Genomic DNA, 20,558 nt, shown 5'->3' with positions numbered 1-20,558 from the left:
GTTTCCCTGAAGAGCAGTATTGGCGATCTGGGGTCAGTTCTCGGTAAGGTATCGCGCACCTTAAAACTCTCTGAGTTTCATGTCTGTGAGGGGAGGACCTATGCGAACAGGAATTGGTGTGGCAATGAAAATTTACCACTACGTGAATGTGACTTACTCAGTTTCCTGCCTAAACACACACACACACACACACACACACACACACACACACACACACACACAGAGTTTATAGAGCTACGTGAGAATCAGGCAAAAAGGAAAAAAAGAAACCACCACAAATAATCCTCACTAGTGATGCTTTTGTAAAAGCTAGCCACGTTATTCAGTGGTTCCTCTCTGTGCTTGGTGTCCCGGGATGACAGCCGCAGGACTGCTGGCAGGTGATCCTCCCGTCCGTCTGTCTCACGCACACTCCCACACGGGGCCTCGCTCCCTCCCTCGGCTTCCTTGTCATTTATTCCTGGCGCCCGTGTGCCCTTTACCTGAGGTGTCCTTCGCCACTGCACGGAGAGGTCAGCTGCCAGGGCGCCGGACAGGTGCAGAGACAGGTGCTCCTGTGGGGAGGGATATTTCTGCTGACAGAGCATGGGACGTGGACAGGTTGGGACACGTCCCTCTCCTTCTCTGCGACGGTTACGACCCAAAGTCGTTGGACAGGACACTTGGATGTTTGAAAGGAGTAAATTTGCATGGAGCATGGCACCTAAAACTCCCTTCACTTCTCACGGAACTTCCATGGGGGAGCGGGGGGGCGGGCTCAGCGTGGAGACTCTTCGGGGTTTATCTTAATGATGAAGCAGGAGTGTCATTAGCAGTTGGGCTCTTCTGGGGGAGACAGAGAGGCTGAGAGAGGGGGAGGGGGCATGTGGGTGCTGGAAGAAAGCCACCCCCAGGACACGGCTGTGGTGATTTGTCTGTTTCGTCCTCCTGTCTGTCAAGGAGGGTACCCTGGTGTCCAGTAGGAGGATGCCCCTATCTATTTGGGTTTTTTTCTTGGAAGTTTTTATTTGGAGATCATTTCAAACTTAAAAAAAGGTGCAAAAGCAAAAATAGTATGCTCTTTACCCAGATTTTCCTGGTTTAACATTCTGCCTCATTTGCCTAATGATGGCTCTGTGTGTGTGCATACGGATTGGTTTTTTGCTTTTTTTCCCTGAACTATTTGAGGGTAACTTACATATATCATGTCCCTTTCCAGCAAATACTCAAGTGTGTATTTCCTAAAAATAGGATGTCTGTCTTTTAGAAGGTAGTTACCTGATAATGATAATATTTATATTTGGGGTCATGTGACATTTTGAAAAGAAGTTCATTATTTTATAACTTCTGTTAAATCCCCAGTGTTGTTACATGTGTGATTTTTTTTTTAAGATTTTATTTATTTATTTGACAGAGAGATAGCCAGCAAGAGAGGGAACACAAGCAGGGGGAGTGGGAGAGGAAGAAGCAGGCTCCCAGCAGAGGAGCCTGATGTGGGGCTTGATCCCATAACGCCAGGATCACGCCCTGAGCCGAAGGCAGACACTTAACCGCTGTGCCACCCAGGCGCCCCTACATGTGTGATATTTTGATGCCCGTGATCAAACACGAACAGAAGACGGTGATGGCTCTGACCTCGCAGATTTTCCTTCCTTTCCCGAGTCTCTTTGGATGGTGTCTTTCTTTAACTCACTGCACAAATGTTCCTTGCACCCCCTACATTGCCTGGTACCGTGTGCTTCGTGCTGGGGGTTTAAAAATGAGTGAGCTCAGACAAGGGTCCCTGCAAGGAGCTCCCAGCCTAAGCAAGAGCCAGACGTGAATCAGGTAATGACATAAACCACGGATTCACAAACTCTGGCCCCTGGGTCAGATCTGGCCATTGGCCTGGTTTTGTATGGCTCTGAGCCAATAATGATTTTTACATATTTAATAGTTCAAAAAGAATTAAGAGAAAACTAACATTCCATGACACGGAACAATTGTTTGCAAATCAAATTTCAGTGTCCACAAATAAAGTTTTATTGGAACACTGCCACGCTCAAGCATTTTCATACTGTCTGTGGCTGCTATTGCTCCACAGGGACAGAGGTGAGTAGTCGTCATAGAGAATGTAGGACCCACAAATTGAAAAATATTTACTCTCCGGACTTTTACAGAAACATTTTGCTGACCCTGGTGTAAACACTGGTAGAAGTGCTAGGAAGGAGGGGTGTAAGGACGAAAGAAGCTGTGTACTAGGAAGTCTGCATGGAGAGCTAGAGTCCTGAGCTAGGACCTGAAGGGAAGGAAGGAGTTGCCTTCCAGACAGCATGTTCAAATGTCCTGTGGTTGGCGAGTGTGGCCTGCAGGATGGAGACTGTTAGGGTCAGAATGGATGCAGGGTTCTGCTGAGGGCACTGACTGGTTCTTCCTTTTCTTTCAGGTAAAATCTATTTCCAGCATGTTGGCATCCTGTGGAACACGGGTCAGCTGCAGTCTGCGGTGTGAAGGATCTGGAAGTTCTCTCGTCTGAGGTGTTGAAACCAAAACAAACGTTGATGAATCTCTGGCACAACGTTGCGTGTGTCGAACGTCAGCCCGGAGTGCCACTGCAGGAGAGTCCCCTCGATCGCACTCTGGATGCCCCTTTAAAATGTCACCCTTCCTCAAGAGGGCTTTTTGCCTTGCTAAGGGACAGGGGTGGAAACATTCTGACTTAAAAAAATTTAATAATTTTAAGGTAACTGTTGACAAAAGTAAAGAGTAAAGATCAGAAGTTAACAGGAACCTAAAAAACACAAAAAGCCTGAAGAATATTCAGCTTATAATTTCTGGCGTTCTGCTCTCCCGGATCTACGACATTCTAGACGTCTGAGCTTTGGTGATCTTTCGGGCTTGGCCAAATTCTGGCCTGCTTTTGGTTGGCTGTGTGAAAGTTCAAAGTTGAAATGTTGAGAGCTGGCCAGCCCTAGCAGAAGTATAACTGGTATTTCTGGCTCCTTTTCTTTCCTTTTTTTTTTTTAAAAAAAGGGCCCAGCAGAATCAGACATAGCTAGTTCACAAAGAATTTTGAATATCAGGGAAAAACCTACACGTATGCGTGTATACAGGTGCATACGACTGTGTGTGTACACGTAGAATCATTTCTCCTTTTCTGGGGGAAGAGGCAGGGCAAGGCATCCTTTGGTTAGGAACATCCTCGGTGTGTTTCTCTGCCCTGTTCTACACTGTTGCTCTTGGAAATGTAATTTAAAAAAAAAAATCACTCTGGTGATTCAGATGGTTGGGGACGGGGTTGGCTGGAAAAGGCACAGTGTCGGGGACTGGGTTCGAGGTTGGGTCTAGGCCAGGCTGGACCCAGGAGGTTACCGCAGCAAGGCCCCTCCCACAGGTGTGGGTTGGGGGGGGGTGGCCTTGTTTCAGAGCTTGTGTGCCCACACGTCTGCCAGCTTCCAGAAGCAGGGCTGACTTCTCAGGGTTGATGGAGAGAGACCTCGCATTTTGCTGTTTCCGGGGGTTGAGATTATCTGCTACAACCAAGCCGCTTCTGCTAAAGCTCGGTTAGCAGTGCCTTTGGGGCCCTGGGACTCTGTTCTTTCTGGAGGGGGGGTTGCTTTTCTTTGTCTTCTTCTTTTTCTTTTAATCCCCTTTTCTGGCATTCTGCAAGGTTTGTGCGCTTGCCTGTGGATGCCTGCACCGTTGGCTGTGGATGAAAGCTCTGTAGCCTTTTCTGACTCACCTGTTCTCAGATCTTTCAGTGTCCTGAGAAGGGCAGTCAGTGCTGCGAGGTCCGCGGGGTCCCCGGGGTTCCGAGGCCCCAGCTGTTGGGAAGGCATGCTGGCCTCTGCAGGAAAGGGGGTTCCCCAGGGAGACGGCTCTGAGAGGAGCGCAGTGCAGAGCTCACCTGTACGAGCCGCTGTCCCTCTGCTCCGTCTCAGGGGTTGGTTCACTTTTCCTTCTGCTCTCCGCCGCCCTGTTTGCCCGAGGGGCGGGCCTGCTTACCTCTCCCCTCCACCGGGTACTCACGGGCCAGAGTGGTGACTCAGTGGGACTGGCCGCCTAGCAGCTGGGCGCTGTCCTCCGGGCCTTGGAACTGGAATCCTGAGCAGGACAGCTGGATGCTTCCGCCGTGCACATCAACACCGGGGCCACCTGCCGGCTACTTTCCTCCGCTGGGCCTGGCAGACGCGGCCGCCGCCAGGAGCGACCTTCCAGATCCCAGAGCTTCAGCACCGCGGGCTCTCCAATAAAAGCCATTTGGCGTGACCCACGTGTGCCTCGGTTTGGATGCGTTCTGGGGAGGCACCCGCGAGGCCTCGCCTTTCGGTGGTCAGGGATGCGGGCACACGGCTGGGAGGAGGGCGGAGGGGGGGGGGCCGGGGAAGGCGCTTGGCCCTGGTGGTTTAGAGGACAGTCTGGGAATGCGGTGGGGCTGGTGGAGCGGAGGGCGTGGGATGGATGTGTCCCTACACGTGTGTGCGCGCACCTGATCCTTTCCTGGAGGCTGCCGCTGTGGCTGGGAAGTCCTGAGCCGCCTTCGTCTTTGGAGAATCTCGGGGTACCTCCAGGAAGAGAGAACCAGTTGTGTCAAAGAGTGCTGGCTGCTTATTGCCTCCTACCTCCCTGGCCTGGCTTCAGCTCGCGAGGAGCCGGACTCCGCCCGGGCTGGGTGGGACAGGAAGGGACGGTCCTTTGCTTCCATCCTAACGTGCTGTCCGTGGAGATTATGGAGGAGCTGGGGGCCGTCCTCTACCTTCCTCTTCCCAGAGAAGCAGCTCCTGCTCGCTTCCCTCGCAGCTGGCATCGTCAGGGTGGCTCTTTCTCCCAGCAGGGCTGGTGGGGGGTGCGTGGGGAAGCAAGCCCCCATGGGAAGGTCTTGTCAGGTGGGGTCTCCTGTGGGGCAGGGTCCTTCAGACACCCAGGGAGGGGCCAGCCTGGTGCGGGAGACGAAGCATGTTCCAGAGTCAATGGGGGTCCCCAGGGGTTGGCCCATACTGCACCTTGCCTTTTATTTGGGGGGATTCTGTTGGGGTCAACCCCCACCATGCCCCCTGTGACACAAAGAAAACCTGTCTCTCCTGGGGTAGGACCATGTAGGACCTCAGAGAACCTGAAGGGCAAGGCGGGTCATAGTATCCAACCCTTCCCTTGGCAGCCTTTTCGGCAGATTAGACAGTTGCCCTTTCCTGAAGAGAGAAGAGAAGGGAGGAGAGGGGAGAGGAGGGGAGGAGAGAAGGGAAGAGGGGAGTGAAGGGGAGGGGAGGAGAGAAGAAGGAAGGGGAGGGGAGGAGAGAAGAAGGGAGGGGAGGGGAGGAGAGAAGAAGGGAGGGGAGGGGAGGAGAGAAGAAGGAAGGGGAGGGGAGGAGAGAAGAAGGGAGGGGAGGGGAGGAGAGAAGAAGGAAGGGGAGGGGAGGAGAGAAGAAGGAAGGGGAGGGGAGGAGAGAAGAAGGGAGGGGAAGGGAATGAAGGGGAGGAGAGGGGAGAAGAGGGGAAAGAAGAGGTGGGGGATTGGGAGGGGAGAAGGGGAGGGAAGAGGACCCAGCACAGGAGACAGTGGTACTACAGGGCTCTGTGAGGACTCCTCGCTGCCTCCCTTCACCGCCTCCCCCCCCCCCCGCCCCGCCCCCTGCACACCTCTTCCCAGAGCAGAGTCATGAACCTGCAGGACCCGATATTGCTTACATTTCTCACCGTTAATGGTCTCCTGAGTCTTCCGAGGGTATGGGCCTTAGGCCTTGTCTTCAGCAATTAAGTGGTTTCATGCTTTGAGGGCGAAGTGCAAGCGGGCTTCAGGGTCTGGGAGCTTGACTGCTGCAACCCGCCAGTGTAGAGAGAGGGTCTGCCCCAGCAAGCCCCCCAGATGGCCCCTGCAGAGACGGGGGGCGGGGGGCGGGCAGGGCTGACCTTGGGCCTGGCAGTGCTGGTGTCTTAAAACATTCTTGTGGTTTTTATTTATGAATGGACCCCAGAACACGTGAACTCAAGCGCACACCTCACACAAGCTTGTGAAAACGGTTTATTCTGCATTATTATTTTTAACATTATTATTATTTTTTGAAGGTGGGGAGGGGCAGAAGGAGAGAGAGAATCTTAATCCCAGTGCAGAACCCGACCCAGGTCTTGATCTCACGACCCTGGGATCATGACCTGAGCTGAAATCAAGATGCTTGATGGGCGGAGCCCCCCAGGCGCCCCTATTTGGCATTGTTTTTGGGAACCAGACAGACTCCAGTGTTCCCGAGGTGGTCGTGAGCCGCACCCTAGATCTTTGGTCCCCTGAGTACCTGGGCGTGCTCAGAATGTGCTGAGCTGTGAGATTGTGTGCGCGGTTGGTTGGCTTATCAGCAAGCTCGGTTCTCTCAGGGATGGGTTTCCACGAGCTAAGCAGACATGGTGGGAACACAGAGCGTTCTAGCGTGTTGGCGAAGCTGGGGGCCTGGATCGTCTACCCGCTGACCTGCTGCGGGCAGGTAGGGGTGTGGTGACTTGGCCTGCGCATCTTCGGGAAAACCAGCCAGGCTGCCGAGTCCCCGGGGGAAGGAGAATTGGGAGGCGGCCACACCCACGTGGGATTCCTGGCCTGGCTGCCGACAAGCTGTGTGAGCCTGGCCTCACTCCTCCCAATGACCGTGTGGGAGCAAGCCGACTTCGATTACTGTGGTCATTGAAAGGAATGATCCAGCGAAGTGCATGCTGCATGGGCCTGGCACAGAGTCACTCGGGAAATTGTCACCGATGCCACACACACCTCCCCCCCCCCCATCACGGGGAAGGTTTGAGTCCCTCCTGTGGGCCAGATGTGTTTGCATCCAGTCTCTTGTTCAGCTCCTTGGGAGAGTCCTTTCTGGAGGCGTCAGTCCCGGAGCCGACTCGGGGTTCTGCTGTCATTTCCACGGGTCCTGAGCTGTTCCCGTCCAGAGCCGCACCTCCTCCCGGACTCCCCACAAGAAAACACATCTCAGGTGGGCCCTGCACTCTCGCAGCCTGGAGTCCAGCCAACCACGTGGGGAGGCTGGGGATGGTCTTTGTTTTCTTCCTGGAGGCTCGGTTTTGTTGGTTTTACCGCTGTGCAGGGTCAGCTGCTTAAAAGGGACAGGTCTTGGGCCTCGAGTCTCCCGCCCTCTCCAGCACTTTCCCCTGAAGGAAGGAGGCAGCGGGTGTCTCTCCAGAGACCGTAGCAGCCTACTCGCAGGATGGCACAAGACATCTGAGCTAGGACACTGAAGGTCATGTGTCCCGCCTGGCACCCCACCCTCTAGAGGGCGCCATTTTGGCTGTGGCCTCCTCACAGGACCCATGCCCTTCCCTCTGCCAGGATCTCATGCTAGAATTGTCTGCCTTAGTGTCCCTGGCTTCCCGGACATCCTGCCTAGGGCCACTTGTGTGCCTGCACCTTGGCTGAAGAGTGGCCAGGTATGCCTGGGACGGGGGTGTGCAGGCTGGGGTGGCCACAGGCAGGTGCGGGGCCCCTCGCAGTGCAGACCGGGCAGCGGTGGCAGGAGCCAGGTATCAGGCTGCCGCCGGGGGCCTTGGCTGGAATCCTGACCTGGGCGCTGCGAACAGTGGCGGTGACTCGGCTCAATCCCCAGGACCCGATTTGGGCTGTACGTCGGGGAAAAGAGTGTGCTTGGCTTCGGTTCTAGGTCCGATCTCCTCAGCATCGTTGTACAACTTCAGAACCAAGGGCGGGGAGACTATCAGACACACACACGCGATGACAAGCCCGCCCTGGGTAACCGTGGGGTGAGGACGGACCATTTGCCAGACTGGAGTCTGGCTCACGGGGATCTTCCACGTCTCCTCTTTTTTTTTTTTTTTCGTTTTTCTCCCAATCAAAAGAGCAGTAGGGATGTGCTTTGAGATTGCGTTGTTTTTCTTTGTAATGACTCACATTACACGATGTGAAACCATTATCGATTCAACTGCCCTTGACGTCACCCTGCGTTTTCCAATGTTCTCGCTCTCCCTCCTGATTCCCTTGAGGTCTTGGAGAGCATTAGTGTACTTTTCTCTCCTTTTACTTGGAGTCACAATCCGTGGAATAATTGCTTAGAATTGTTCTGGAGTAGAAAGCAAAGAACAACAGAGTTGTCTAAGCACCACATAAAGTAACGAAGGAAATGGGATCGTCTCCTTTTCCTTGGAAAGCTACCCCCGGGGGCAGAATCGGTGTCCCTCTGTCCACGTTCACCCCTCGCTTGCAGAGAGGCTGCGAGGTGAGGCCAGCCTCCCCAGGGACGCTCTGCGCCTGGCTTGGACCCTTTGGCTGAGGGAATTCTCAGTGTGTGTGTGTGTGTGTGTGTGTGTGTGTGTGTGTGTGTGTGAGAGAGAGAGAGAATCGAATGAGAGAAGGTGCCCATGGTGGGTGCCTGATAAATGGGATGTCATCGTATTACACATTCCACAGGTGTTCAGGGAGTCACAAGGCACGACGCAGGGTCTGCTGGGCCACAGAGCTCAAGGGGACAGGCATACTTCTGTCTGTAAGGCTGGTACAGTGGAAGCAAGAGGGGGTTTGCACGCGGAGCCCCATCAGGGCCAGCCTCTGCTTTACTGAGACATCTGCCACAGCAGAGCACGAGCTAGGACTTGTTGTGCTTTGAGGAGCTTCCAGATGCCATCTTATGAGCTCAGGCTCTGACACCAGACTCGAGGCCTGGTTCTAGTATTTACCATGCGTGGGACCTTGGGCATGGCTCTTACCTGCCCGTGAGCCCCTCTGCTCCCCTACAGAAGGGGCATAATGATGGCACCTGCCTCATCCGGGCATTGCGGACTGGGCGTGCTCTTGTCCCCACCAGGCCCATGGCTCTCACGTGTCGGTGTAGATGGCTCCCCTCTCAAGGAGCTTCTGCTACCATTTCTGCTCTCCAAGCTACGAAACCAGGTTATGGTGATGGGCTTGCCCCGGTCCGAAGCCCTGGGTGCTGTGCTCAGTGCTGCATCACTGCCCGGTGCTGGGTCTTGGTCCAAGCTCGGGGCCGGGGCCTGACGGGGCCTGGCTGCCTGGAAGCCCTGCTGAGAGCCACATGGCGTCAGAGGCACAGAGAGTGCGCGGTCCCCGGAGGGCTCTCCTGAGGCTGCTCCCTTTCCCCGGGGCAAGGCGTTGGCGGCAACAGGTGCTTGGTGCTTGGGAGAGTGGGGTCCCCAGACGTAGCCCCTGGGCAGAGAGGAGAAGGGAGGGCGGGGTGGGGACAGGAGGCTGCAGAAGGGCCTTTCTTTGCCTGGATAATCCAGTCCTCCTGTGGGATGCCAAGAGTTGTGTCCTAAAAGCAGGATGAGTTCAGCATTGGGGAGGCCGAGTCAGGTTGGAAGGAAGGTCAGACCTGGGAACGGTGTCTTTCTCCTTTGTGTCTCCCTCTTCCCATCCTTGCTGTGGGCCTTCCAGAGGGGCCCGCCTCAGGGTGAAGCAGGCCCACTGTCCCAAGTGATCCCACCCCCCCAGCCTTCCTGCCTGTCCCTTACATGTGGCGGTCTTGCCCAGATTTGTTGGGCGCCCTGATTCGAACTACTCAGTTCCATTTCTTTTAGGAGCATTTGGGAACTTGTGAGATCCTGTGTCCCTACTATTGGCTCTGGAAGATGTGCCCGCCATACAGACATCGCCTAGTTCAGTGTCTTCTAGATTCATCTAAAATAGGACTTGGCAATTAAGAGAAAACATTTCAGACCGATTTAAATAGAATTTTGATAAAAAGTGGATAGATTATAAAAGTGATTTTTTAAATTGGTGCAATTTTGGAAGACTGATAACTATAAAGAAGATAAAATAAGTTACCCAGAGAATAATAACCCTCAACATTTCAGTGTGTTTCCCTCTGAACTCATCCCTTCCTCCTCCCACCGCTTTCTTCCCTTCCCCTCCCCCCTCCCTTATTTCCCCATCCCTCAACCCTCCCCCTTCCTTTCCTTCCCCCTTCCTCTTCCCTTCCCCTTCCCTCCCTTCCTTCCTTCTTCCTTCCCTCCCTCTTTCCTTCCTTCTATCCATCCATCACTTATCCACTCATTATTAGCAGACATTTATTGAATGCCCACTTATGCCAGACTCCGTGTTAGTTGAGAAGTTCGAGAAGTTGAGTCTGGGGAAAGACCAGACACAGGACCTTCAGGGATGACAGAGAAGAAAGGGCCGTGACAGGCACTGGGTTTGGGGGGGGGGGACAGAAGCCCTGACCAGGAAGGGACCAGCTCTGCTTGGTTGATGAGTGGTTTCTGGACTTCTCTGTGGGTGACTTTCACAGTCTTCTCCACAAAATTGGGTCACATAGCTGATTTTTTCGCTTAATATTATAAGCGTGTCCGTTGTTACTATTACGAGCGTTTCTGGCGTCCATAAATATTTAAAACAATTCTTTACATGAGGGCCTTAGAATTGTATGTTGTAGGATTGCCACCGAGTGAGCTGGTCTCTAACCTATATTGGCAGAAGCTACGGAGGCCAGAGGTCGCATGGCCAAGTACAAGGAGCAAGGCCTCTGGGGTCTGACCTGGCCCCCGAGGAGAGCTCAGATAATGGTTAGTTTCCTTTCCAGCTCCTCTTTCCTCCCCTTTGTGCCCCTTTCACTATTGCAGTGTGGAGCCTAGAGGGTGAAGCCTGTGTGAGCACGGAGCCGGGCCCACCGCGGTCTGTCCTTACCTCCGCGTGACCAGGGAACTCCTGCTCGCGGCTAGTCACCTCTGGTTTGTTTGCAATCCTGACCCTCTGCTGTCCTTCCCCTGGCAGACAGCTGCGCTGTGACCCTCTGTGCAGTACAGACCGAGCCTGTAAAGGGCCGCTGCTGCCCAGCAGGGGCTCCGTGAGCAGAGTGAGCTGAATCTCCACACCCGTCCGAGCCCGGTCAGCTCTGTCTGCTCCCCATGGGGATGGCCCCACGGAGAGTCGCCAGCTGTTCTGATGTGCAGACGGGGTTCAGAACCACCGAGGCCTCTGGCCCTGAAACAGCATCGTGTGATGTTTGGACTCAATCTTAATTGTTCTCCTGTTGTCCCTGCACCACGGACTTGGGACACCAGCTCTGTGATACGCTAAGCTCTGCATCCAAGTTTTACGTTTAAAGCTCTTGCATCTCGGCTCTGTGGTGTTAACAGTTATCCATGGGACTAGGTCCTAGGGCCTCCAAAGGCCCAACCCGAAGTCTACACCGGAGGACTGAGCACTGCCCTGCAGGACAACACGGGGGGATTTGTCGCGTGGGTATTCAGGCTGGAGGGACGCTGGGGGGGGGGGGGTCACGGAGTCCCGTGTCCTTGTGCTACACTTCAGGAAACAGGGGCTCACAGAATTTATGGGAATTCCAACTGTTTCCTCCGCAGGAGGGTAAGGTCCCTCTGCGGCCAGACCACCTGCACCCAGAGCCTGAAGCAAGACTCAGCAGGTGGCCGCCAGCCTCCTCTTCCTCCAGGTCTTCCTTCTACACCTGTGCCTCATGGTTTCCCCACCCCGTGCAGGGGAGGGTGCCTACAGGGCAGTCGGTGGGATGGGCACAGTCCAGACTGGGAAGGGTGTGTCCACTGCAATTGGTGCAGAGAATGGATTTGGACCCATCTATAAAAAACCCCAGATTCACAACGTGGTTCTCCCAAAGGAAAGTACTGTAGGGTGTTTCCTCAAAGCGGCTCAGCGGCCAAGGGACCCAGGAGTCTGAAAGCCTGGAACTTTACCCTGAGGGAACCAGGAAGCACTGTGGAGAGTACTGTGCCCCCCTCACTGGCTGCGGCCAACGCTGGCGTCAGCTGCTGGGGCTCGGCTGCCCGTGTCACCGTCTGGAGGCCCCGCCAGCACGTGCCCGGGCTGGGGGGATAAGGTGCTAGGGTGGCATGTTCGGTGGGCGGGGGTGGGGGTGCCAGAGCCCCCAGAGCCGGGAGATGGCAGCCAGGCCCTGGACTGCCAACAGCCAGCCTAGCAGGCCCCACAAGAGGCCCACTTGGGGATCATGGTGGGGTCCGCTGAGGCCAAGGCCACACAGCTTTGAAGATGCAGGAGCCCAGGGAGGCTCAGCAGGCCTGTGGCGTGAGACTCTGCATTTCCAGCAAGTTCCCCGGAGAGGCCACTAAAGCTGGTCCAGGGAAACTTGTCCTGAAGAGCAACGGTTTTGGTTGCTTGTTTCCTTTACCCTGCCTCATGGTCACTCCTCGGCTTTCCGAGGTCACCCCTGACCCGCCGCCTCTCCACTTCTTCAACAGTCCCCAGATACCATGAAGCCTGCTATATTAGAATCACACGGAGGTCCCGGCCAGACGGTCCCACGTGTTGACCCCACAGACCAGCCCCGAGACCCCAGGCCAGAAGGCAAGGAGGGGGCTATCCCCAGTGCCCTGGGGGAGCACGGGGAGCAGGGACTTGAGTGGGGTCACCTTGTTTGGAGGAACAGATTTCCCGGGATGGCCGGTGAAAAGAAAAGAAAAGGCTTTAAAAAAATTTTTTTTTGTTTCCTTTTCTTCTAAGCAACCAACAAGTGAAAATTAACTCTCCCGTTCGGGAAGCAAGGGTCCGGCCCTTGAGGGCCCCCTGGACACACTGCAGGCGGGATTGTCAAGGAGGTGATCTCGCCTTGGCGTCTCAGTGCAGGGCCTAGTGCCTTCCAAGGGTGGCACAGGCATGTCTCAGGTAAAATGGGCCACGGCTGGGACCTGCAGTCGTCGCCGTGGCACAGACAGATCACCTTTTCAAAAAAGGTGATTGCAGGACGCTAGCTTGCGCGGTGCGAGGGTTCACTTCGGAGGGGGAAAGACAGGATGCGGTGTATTTCCCACCGTCCAGGGAAATGGTGAGCATGGAGAGGAAGAATAGAGCAAAGTATTTGGAAGCTGGCCAAGCAGCGACACAAAGTGGCATGAGGAAGACATCGATGCAGAGGAGCAAAAGAGAAAGTGCCCCGAAAACGTCAGTCCTGATAGAAAGTTACAAGCTCAAACTTTGCAAGTAGAGGTAAAGAATGAAAATTGGCACAGAAGATGGTAAGCGCATAGTTGGGGAGATTTTCAACACTTTCAGCATGGCAGGGAATCTCAGACGTTTGCCCCCCGGGATACCCCAAATACGTGCTGGGCTTCCTTTGCACGTGGGCATAGGAGAAAAGGCGGATGGGCAGCTGGGTGGCTGCACGGACTGTGAGTGGGGTCGGGAGCACAGCAGGGTGGTGGGCCCCTGGCCTGACCCCCCGAAGGGAGCGACTGGACGGGGCAGGTGAGGCTGCCTCGCTCACCTGTTAGTGCTGGAGACTGGGGTGTGTGCGTGGCGCCCAGTGGGCATTTTGGGGTGGTGCGCGTCTCCATCCAGTGAGACGGGCAAGGCCAGATGGCGCGAAGCCTCTGTGCACTTGAGAAGACAGAGGATGAGAATGAGAGGGAGTTTGCATTTGAGAAAAGCCATGGGAGTCAAGAAGGCCTCCCCGCCTCCCTCCCTCTGGTGTGCTCACCTGGCACATTTCCCTGCTGGCGCTCCCCAAGCCCCCCCGCCCGCCTCTCTCCAGGGTCCCCTGAGCTTCCAGACCTCTCCCAGGCATCAAGGTCATCCACATCACCTCTTTGATTCAATGTCTGCCCTCCTCCCCCATCTTCCCTCCCTGCCTCCAACCAGCTGCTCACTGTGGGTTCTTGTCACTTCCTCGCTTCCTCTGCCATTGTCGGCCTCGGTCCCCTCCTCTTCTCCAGGCCCTCCTTCCCTCAGTCTGAGCTCCTGCAGAGTCTCCCAACTGCTCTCTGGGCTCCAGCAACCCCCCCTCGTCCCCAGCTCTGCCCCCAGGGCCTCTCCAGCACTACCCTGTGGTGGTGCTTCTGTGGTCCCTAAACCTTCACTGGCTCCCCATTGCCAACAGATTAAAAGTCCAAACTCTTTAACTTAGCTTAGGAGGCAATTTGCATCCCGCTCTACCTGCTACTGTTCCCCCCCACCCCCCAAGTCTCACACAGCTCTTGTCCTCAACGGTTCCTGGACACCCCCGTGCCCTGCCCCCTTCCGGTCAAGGTCCAGTTCCAGCCCCACTTTCACATGGTGCTGTAGCCCGCCGACCCGTGGCCCCATCTCCTGAGAGCTTGATTCCCCGAGGTGACCAGGCCCCGGTGAGATTTAAGACCTAGGGAGCTCAGACAGTCCTACCGCTGTGGCCTTTCTTTGGTGGCCCGGGGTCTTGTTACCGGGGAGGGGGGTCATCTTTGCCTCCTGCTTTCTGCCTTCTCTCCGTGGGCTCTCTCTTTACCAGATCATCCTGGGTGTCAGGTGCAGTCAACACTCAATCACGTAAAATACGTGGGGGCAACGTTTCGACGTTCTGGAGGACCTGGGGACGTTCCTGAGGGCGCGGGACTGTGCACCGCAAACACATGCACACACTTTTACAAGGGTACCTTGTACACTCCTGCCCATGAGCTTTCTTTCTGCCCCACTGCCTCTGGAAGCCGTGGGCTCACCGTCTTGCCTGCCCCATCCGGCTCTGGGACCCTCCCCTGCCGCGCAAGCGCTGATCAAACCCTCTCCCAGCCCCGCCCCCAGCAAACAGCGTGCGTTCTCGACCACGGCCCTTGTCGACGCACCTGCAACATCATCAGAGCGCTCGCCGGCCCCGCCCTCCCCACGACGCTCCAGCTTCCGGGTGGACCCCGACTCTCAGTTCTCCCTGGGCCCAGTGTGGGCCCTTGCACACGGACAGCGAGGCAGCGACCATTTTTGATAGCGACAATGACGGTAGTATGAGGACATTGCTCGTAGATGGAGTTGGGAGTGTTTTTACGACGGAAACGAGTCGACCAGCACTTTACTATAAGCGTTCTCTAAGAGCCCCGGGGAGCCAGGCACCTGAAAGGTCTCGTACAAAAGGAGGAGACAAAAGAAGAGGAAAATGAAGGGAGGTAAGGAGAAGGACCCCCAGTATTCCTGAAGGAGGAGGAAGTCCATCACTGAAGCAGAGGCAGGGGTGAAGCCCTCTAGCTGGCTGCCCGGAGTCTCTGGGCTTCATAGGAAATGCTGTGATTTCATTCATTCACTCGGAAAAAAAAAAAGCGGTTGAGCCCTGCTCTGTGCCAGGCACTATTCTAGGAACTGGGAATACCCTCATGGACAAAACAGAGTTGGCTTGGGTGTCCTTGGGGTTTAGACTAAGCAAAAGTCAGACATCAAGCAAATGAAAGTCCCTCGTGGTGGTGAGAGCTCCAAGGGATGAAAGCGGTGGTCAGCCCTGAATCGCATGGGAAGGGGGAGGAAGGGATGGGGACAAGGGAGGAGGCCCAGGAGTGAGGCTCAGGAGAAATGGCCAAGAGGTGAGATGTGAACTGAGCCCATCGTAGGGATACTTCCCTATCAAAGAGCCTGGAGCCCATTTCCCGGAGTCAGACACCCTCCCCTCCCGGAGCAGGGCCACCCGATTCCTAAGTGAGCCTCATGACTCCTCGCAAAGAAGACTCTGGGAGAAGAGGACAGTCATGCGTTTTAGTGGTTCTCAGTTTTTAAGTTTTTAAATTTCTCTCATTGAGAAGAGGCCTCCAGTGTGGACACTGCTGATTTCACAGAGAACCTGCATCTGGGTCCAGCTTCATCCCAGAAAAGGGCACAGTGAGGGCTCGTAGGGTGGGGAGGGGTCAGGTGGGTTTCCACCCGTGGGGCACACACTCTGGGGTCCCTGTGAGGTGACCTCCATGTCCTTTTAGGGAGCTGGCCTGCCAGGAGTGTCTGGTGAGGAGAGACCTCAGGGATGGCTCTTTCTAGGAACAACTTGAGGCCTAGGGTGATGTCACTTTCTTCCAGAGAAGACTTTTCTCCGCTTCTGCCAAACCCCTGCCGGCGGGGCCAGAGTGGGGCCCGCCGTCCTGCCAGCTCGCGGCCCGAGGTTTCCCGGCCAGCTAGAGGACGTAGAGCCGAGCCGCTAGCCCGAGGAGGTCTGGCTCAGTTCTGGTTTTCCTTTGATCTGGGGGTGTAACGCTTTGGGGTCCGTGTCAAGAAGGTGGTGGTAAGAGGGGCTCATTAGGGCCCCAGGCTGTGTGGTGGGACCCCGGCTGTGACTTTTGTCCCTGAGCCTACTGGAAGCACAGCTCAGTTTCTAAGCAGCGCCTTCAAGGCAAAAGCAGCTTCGAGAGCTGGGTTTCCTGTTCTGGGTTCTCTTCTCTCTTCTCTGCGACTCTGCTCAATCATTCCTTACTATCTTGTCATCTCTTTGATGCCTTTAAAAAGAGTCTTCCTTTTATGATAGCCCACTTTTTTATTTTATTTTTTTTTAAATAATGGTTTTCTGGGGATAGTTTCAATGGCCATTTTCAGAAGCCGAAGTCTTAAGTTACTTCTCTAGGCTCCTCCTGGCCACGGGCTTCTCCTCAGTTTCAGAGATGCCCTCCCTGGGAACATGGAGCCCAGCAGAGCTTGGGGAGGGAGGGGGAAGGGCGAGGACGGCCAGCTGGGCTCTGGGGTGGGGGGCCAGGCCTGGCTTCTCTGGGCCTTTAGAGCAGGAAGAGCTCAGAGGTGCAGCCTTAAGTGCAAACCCAGGAAGGCTTGGAGCGTCTGGCAGCTATCTGGGCCACCCAGAACCGGCCTCCTGGCTCACCAGCTGCACGTCTGTATTTCTCTAAGGGGGCTTGGGGACAGGGACAGCTCACAAGGAGAGAGAAGCGGTAAGGAGTGCTGGAGGGGCCTGCAGACCTTAGAGGATCAGAGAGGAGGGATCAAATTGCCTGGAGATATAAAGAGCCAACATACTTCTAGGGGACCCCTACCTAGGCCTTTAGGTAGGGTAGTCTGTTTTTCTGAACTTAGGCATTGGTATAGAAAAAGAGGCCCAAGTGGAAATCAAATTCCATTTACATTTCTTCAAAATTCACCTCAATTCTTTTCTCATATATTGATGTATTTTACATTCACAAAAGGATATATATGTGTGCTGTGCCTTCTGACTGTGGCCCGCCTCTGTCATAGCTCGTGGGTGCCTGGGCCAATGACACCACCCCCCCCCCCCCCCAGATTTGGCATGGGACACATCATATGTAGGTCTCTCTTTTTCTAAATATCTAATAAGGAAGAAGAGAGAGCCCATGGGGGAGACTGAGGCCAGAGGGTCTCGCCCACAGCTGGGGGCTCAGGAGGCTGGAGGTGAGCCCAGGCAGGCACAGGGACAAAAGCTCAGTATAGGATTTTTTTTTTTTTTTCTGTTTGGAGTGAAATGCTGTCCAAGCTACGATGTAAGTCATCTCTGCAAACCCCTACACTTCCTGCAAATTAGGAAAATTCTTTGTAGGCATGGCTGCATTTCATTTGGAGCTTCCTGTGTCTCTTGGGCGTACGGTGTGCTGGCGGCATGGGTGGGTTTCCTGAGGACCAGGCTCTGATTTACCCCTTCTCTCCTGGACCTTCAGGTAGCTTCTAACTTCTCTCATCATTATCATTAATGATGTGAAAAACATCCTTGGCAGCTGTGTTATGACTGCCTCCGCTCATCACTTCTAAGGAAAGATTCCTAGAAGTGGGATCACGGAGGGCAGAGATTCTTGGTATATATCATCATGGCCTTTGCTTTTTCTAGAAAGTGCCTACCACGTTGCCCTCCAAGAAGCCACATATGATGATGTAAGTCTTGCCCAAGTGCTCCCCCATTAAAGTGTCTTGTCCAGATCCCACACTTCCCAGCCCTAAGGTAAATTCTGGATGTGTCCTGGAGACAGCCCAGGAGGGGAGAGGAGAAGTCCGAGGTGATGAAGGGGCCTGCAGAGCTCAGAGGATCAGAGAGGAGGGGGCAGATACTAGGGAGGAATGCCTGCAGGACATGCTCATGTCCCCTGGGACAGAAGCCTTTCTCTCTTTTTTTTTGTAATGATTACCCTTGGCCTTGGAGTTTATCAGTTTTTGATACCCGGGAAAACCGGGCTTCTCAGCTTGCAGAAGCTGCGTGGAGGTCCTCCTTCCTCCTCCTATCCTCCTGTGGCCTCTAGGGGGAAACATGCGCTTGGTGGTGAGCCAGCTGGCCTTTTTGGTATCCGCCGTGGGCGGCCTCACTGGCACAGTGCTCTTCAACTTAATAATTCCACACGTCTACTTTCAGGTGGCAAGGAACCCATCTCGATCGATTCATTCATTCATTCATTTCACAAATATTTACTGAGCACCTACTGTGTGCCAAGTCCAGTGTTGGGCACTGGGGACACATAGGCCTACAAAAGAAGCCCCGCTTGGGTAGATTTCATATTCTCAGGAATGGTCTTGCATGAGGATGCATTTAGGAATCTTTCACTCTCCTAAATCATCAGAGCAGGATTTCTCTCTCCTTGTGCTAGAATCCCCCTCCTCCCGATCACCGCCAGGTCCCCAGGTTTACTTGTCCCCGAGCAAGCGGCCGTTCCCTCCAGGACTTGTGTGTGCCCGCCCAGGGGCGTGAGTTTCTTTAGCTTCTATCACTAGCCTTTTGGGGCCGGGCAGCACCCTCGGTGGGGTAGAGCCGAGCTCCGTGTTGGCACCAGCAGGCTTTCATCGCGGGGGGATTCCAAGGTGGGGGGGCGGGAGGCTGCGAGCTCGAGCACTGGCCAGACAGGGGTTCGCTAAGAGCTACAGTAGCCGGACTGCGAGGACCCGGGATCGTGGCGTGGCTGGGGTTTAAAGGTCTAGCCTCAGAAGACTGGCGATTGAAAAAAGACTCAATCCAGTCACAGTATCTTGATACTTTCATTTGCATTTTCTTTCCATTACATGGATTAAGAAATGGGATGTATAACCTATTTGCATGATTGCAATTTAGCACTGAGCGCCCTGAAGACATGCCTGTCACCAGGCGAGGCTGCCTTGCAGGATGGGGGAAGGCTCGAGGTGGGGGAGGGGCCGTCTTGCCCAGGCCGGGAGGGGCAGTGCCTGCCCCTTGTGGGACCACGTTACCAGCCCTGCTCCAGGCCACAGTTCTACAGAAGGCTGAAGCACAGCCGTGTAGTGTTCCTGCCAGTTTCTGGAAAGGGCCTTCTCACTGTCCCCTGGCCTCAGACTTCTGCTCGAATTCCTGCTATCCGCGTCAGCAAAGGTGAAACACAGCCCCTTCCCCATTTCCCCCAGACAAGCCAATCTCCCCCTTCCCCCCTTGTCCCCAAGCATTTCTTGCTCTCTTTGGTAGATGTGGCTGCTTCAGTGAGGGGGGTTGCGCTGAACCACACAGTCTCCAGCAATGTTGCCAATGCCCCCTCCCCAACACCATCACGACTTCCCCTCCCCCACTCCTACGGCTGGGCTGGGGACTGTCCTCCTGTCTAGGTGTCAGCTGGCATGTCCCAGCCCTTAATGGCACTCAGGAAGGTAAAGGACTTTCCATTCACCAAGCCAGCTTCCCTGAGGAGGTAATAAAAGTGATGATTAGAACTTTGGGGTGGGGGAGGGAAAAGGCAGCCAGGGTGCGCTCCCCAGAATCACTTTCCCAGGGCGCAATGCACCTGTTCCTAGTTGCCTGCTGAAACTGGCTATAAGCCAGCCATCAACAGCCGTTCTCTCTGAACGGATGTGGGGAGACGGGTCTGACGAGGGCAGGGCTGGGGCACTGTCCTCTCCCCCCACAGAATAAAGTCTCCAGGGTAGGGAGGAGCCCCCTCAGGGCTGGTGAACTCCTGTGTCCCAGAGTTAGGGGTGGACAGGTGAGGCAAGGGTGATTTCCTGCCTTCTTTTGGACAAGATGTCCTCTTCTAGGGAAGAGGGACATTGGCGCATCTCCAGGGACAGGCTTCTCCAGCTGCCACCACGAATAAAGTGGTTAGTGAGGGTCTCCCCCAGTGCAAGCACATTCGGGGACATTTTAACTGGGAATTGGGGAGAGGGTATATATCAGGTTCCACTGTACAACATGCCAACACACACTTTATGTGTGCTTTAACGTGTAAGCTCTGAACGCATCCTGGAGGGTTCAGGAAGACATCTTAGCAGCTGACTGAGCCCAGCCTCTGTCCCCAGCCCAGGGACCCCCTTGCATTCCTACTGGTCATGATCCGTGCTGTGCTGACAGCAGTAGTTTTCTTCCTAAGACACAATTCTCCTCCAAAGGAAAATTCTAAGGGTGGAGGAAAAATGCTGTCCCTCCTTCCAGAATCCCTTGGATTTTTCTCTTTCTTACAGCATATTTGCATGATGTCAGTCTTCTCCAGGGCCTGGAGAAAGCTTAGCAGGCGAGAACCGGTTGGGTCACTGTATTTGATTGCCTTCTTTTGGGAGCCCAATAAAGGGTACCATTGTTTCTAGGAGGTCACTTGAAACATACACATGGTTCTCTGGCAACCACAATGTCAAGGACTCATGTGAGGCTGGGTCTCCTGAAGTCCTGCTCTGGCCCCAGCACCCCCAAGCTCAGCAGACTTCTGTAAATGGCTTCAGTCAGAATCAAACGAGGTGTGCCCAGAGCCAAGAAGCAGCTGGCTCAAACTGGAAGAAAGGGCAGAGTCCTGCAATAAACTGTTGGTACTTATCTATTTATGGCAGGTTCACTGGGGTAAGAGCTGGCCGCTTCTTCCATTTTGAATCCAGCTCCCTTTCTAGGAGTTGCCTTTACCTCGGAGACTCTCAGAGGCGATGTTTGTTGAATTGAAAAACAATCCTCAATTAGCCACCTCCTTAGACCCAACCTCTAAGTCTGCCTTCAAATCCAAATGGAGATAGACAA

At 54.7% G+C, this 20,558-nt stretch overlaps 1 protein-coding gene across 1 annotated transcript in view; it reads left to right on the top strand.

Moving 5' to 3' along the window:
* Positions 1-4,227, top strand: part of FAM174B (family with sequence similarity 174 member B) — a 30,936-nt gene extending 26,709 nt beyond the window's left edge. Inside the window, exon 3 of the mRNA XM_087856657.1 lies at positions 2,405-4,227. Coding sequence (XP_087712783.1) covers positions 2,405-2,408 — 4 coding nt within the window. The 3' untranslated portion in view covers positions 2,409-4,227. The remainder of the gene's footprint in view (positions 1-2,404) is intronic.
* Positions 4,228-20,558: the final 16,331 nt, after the last annotated feature.

The sequence above is a fragment of the Ursus americanus genome, chromosome 28, assembly GCF_024610735.1.
Source record: "Ursus americanus isolate L20-20 chromosome 28, mUrsAme1.1.p, whole genome shotgun sequence".
Classification (NCBI taxonomy): domain Eukaryota; kingdom Metazoa; phylum Chordata; class Mammalia; order Carnivora; family Ursidae; genus Ursus; species Ursus americanus.
Note: the sequence above shows the minus strand (reverse complement) of the source record. Positions and strands in the feature narration are given on the sequence as shown.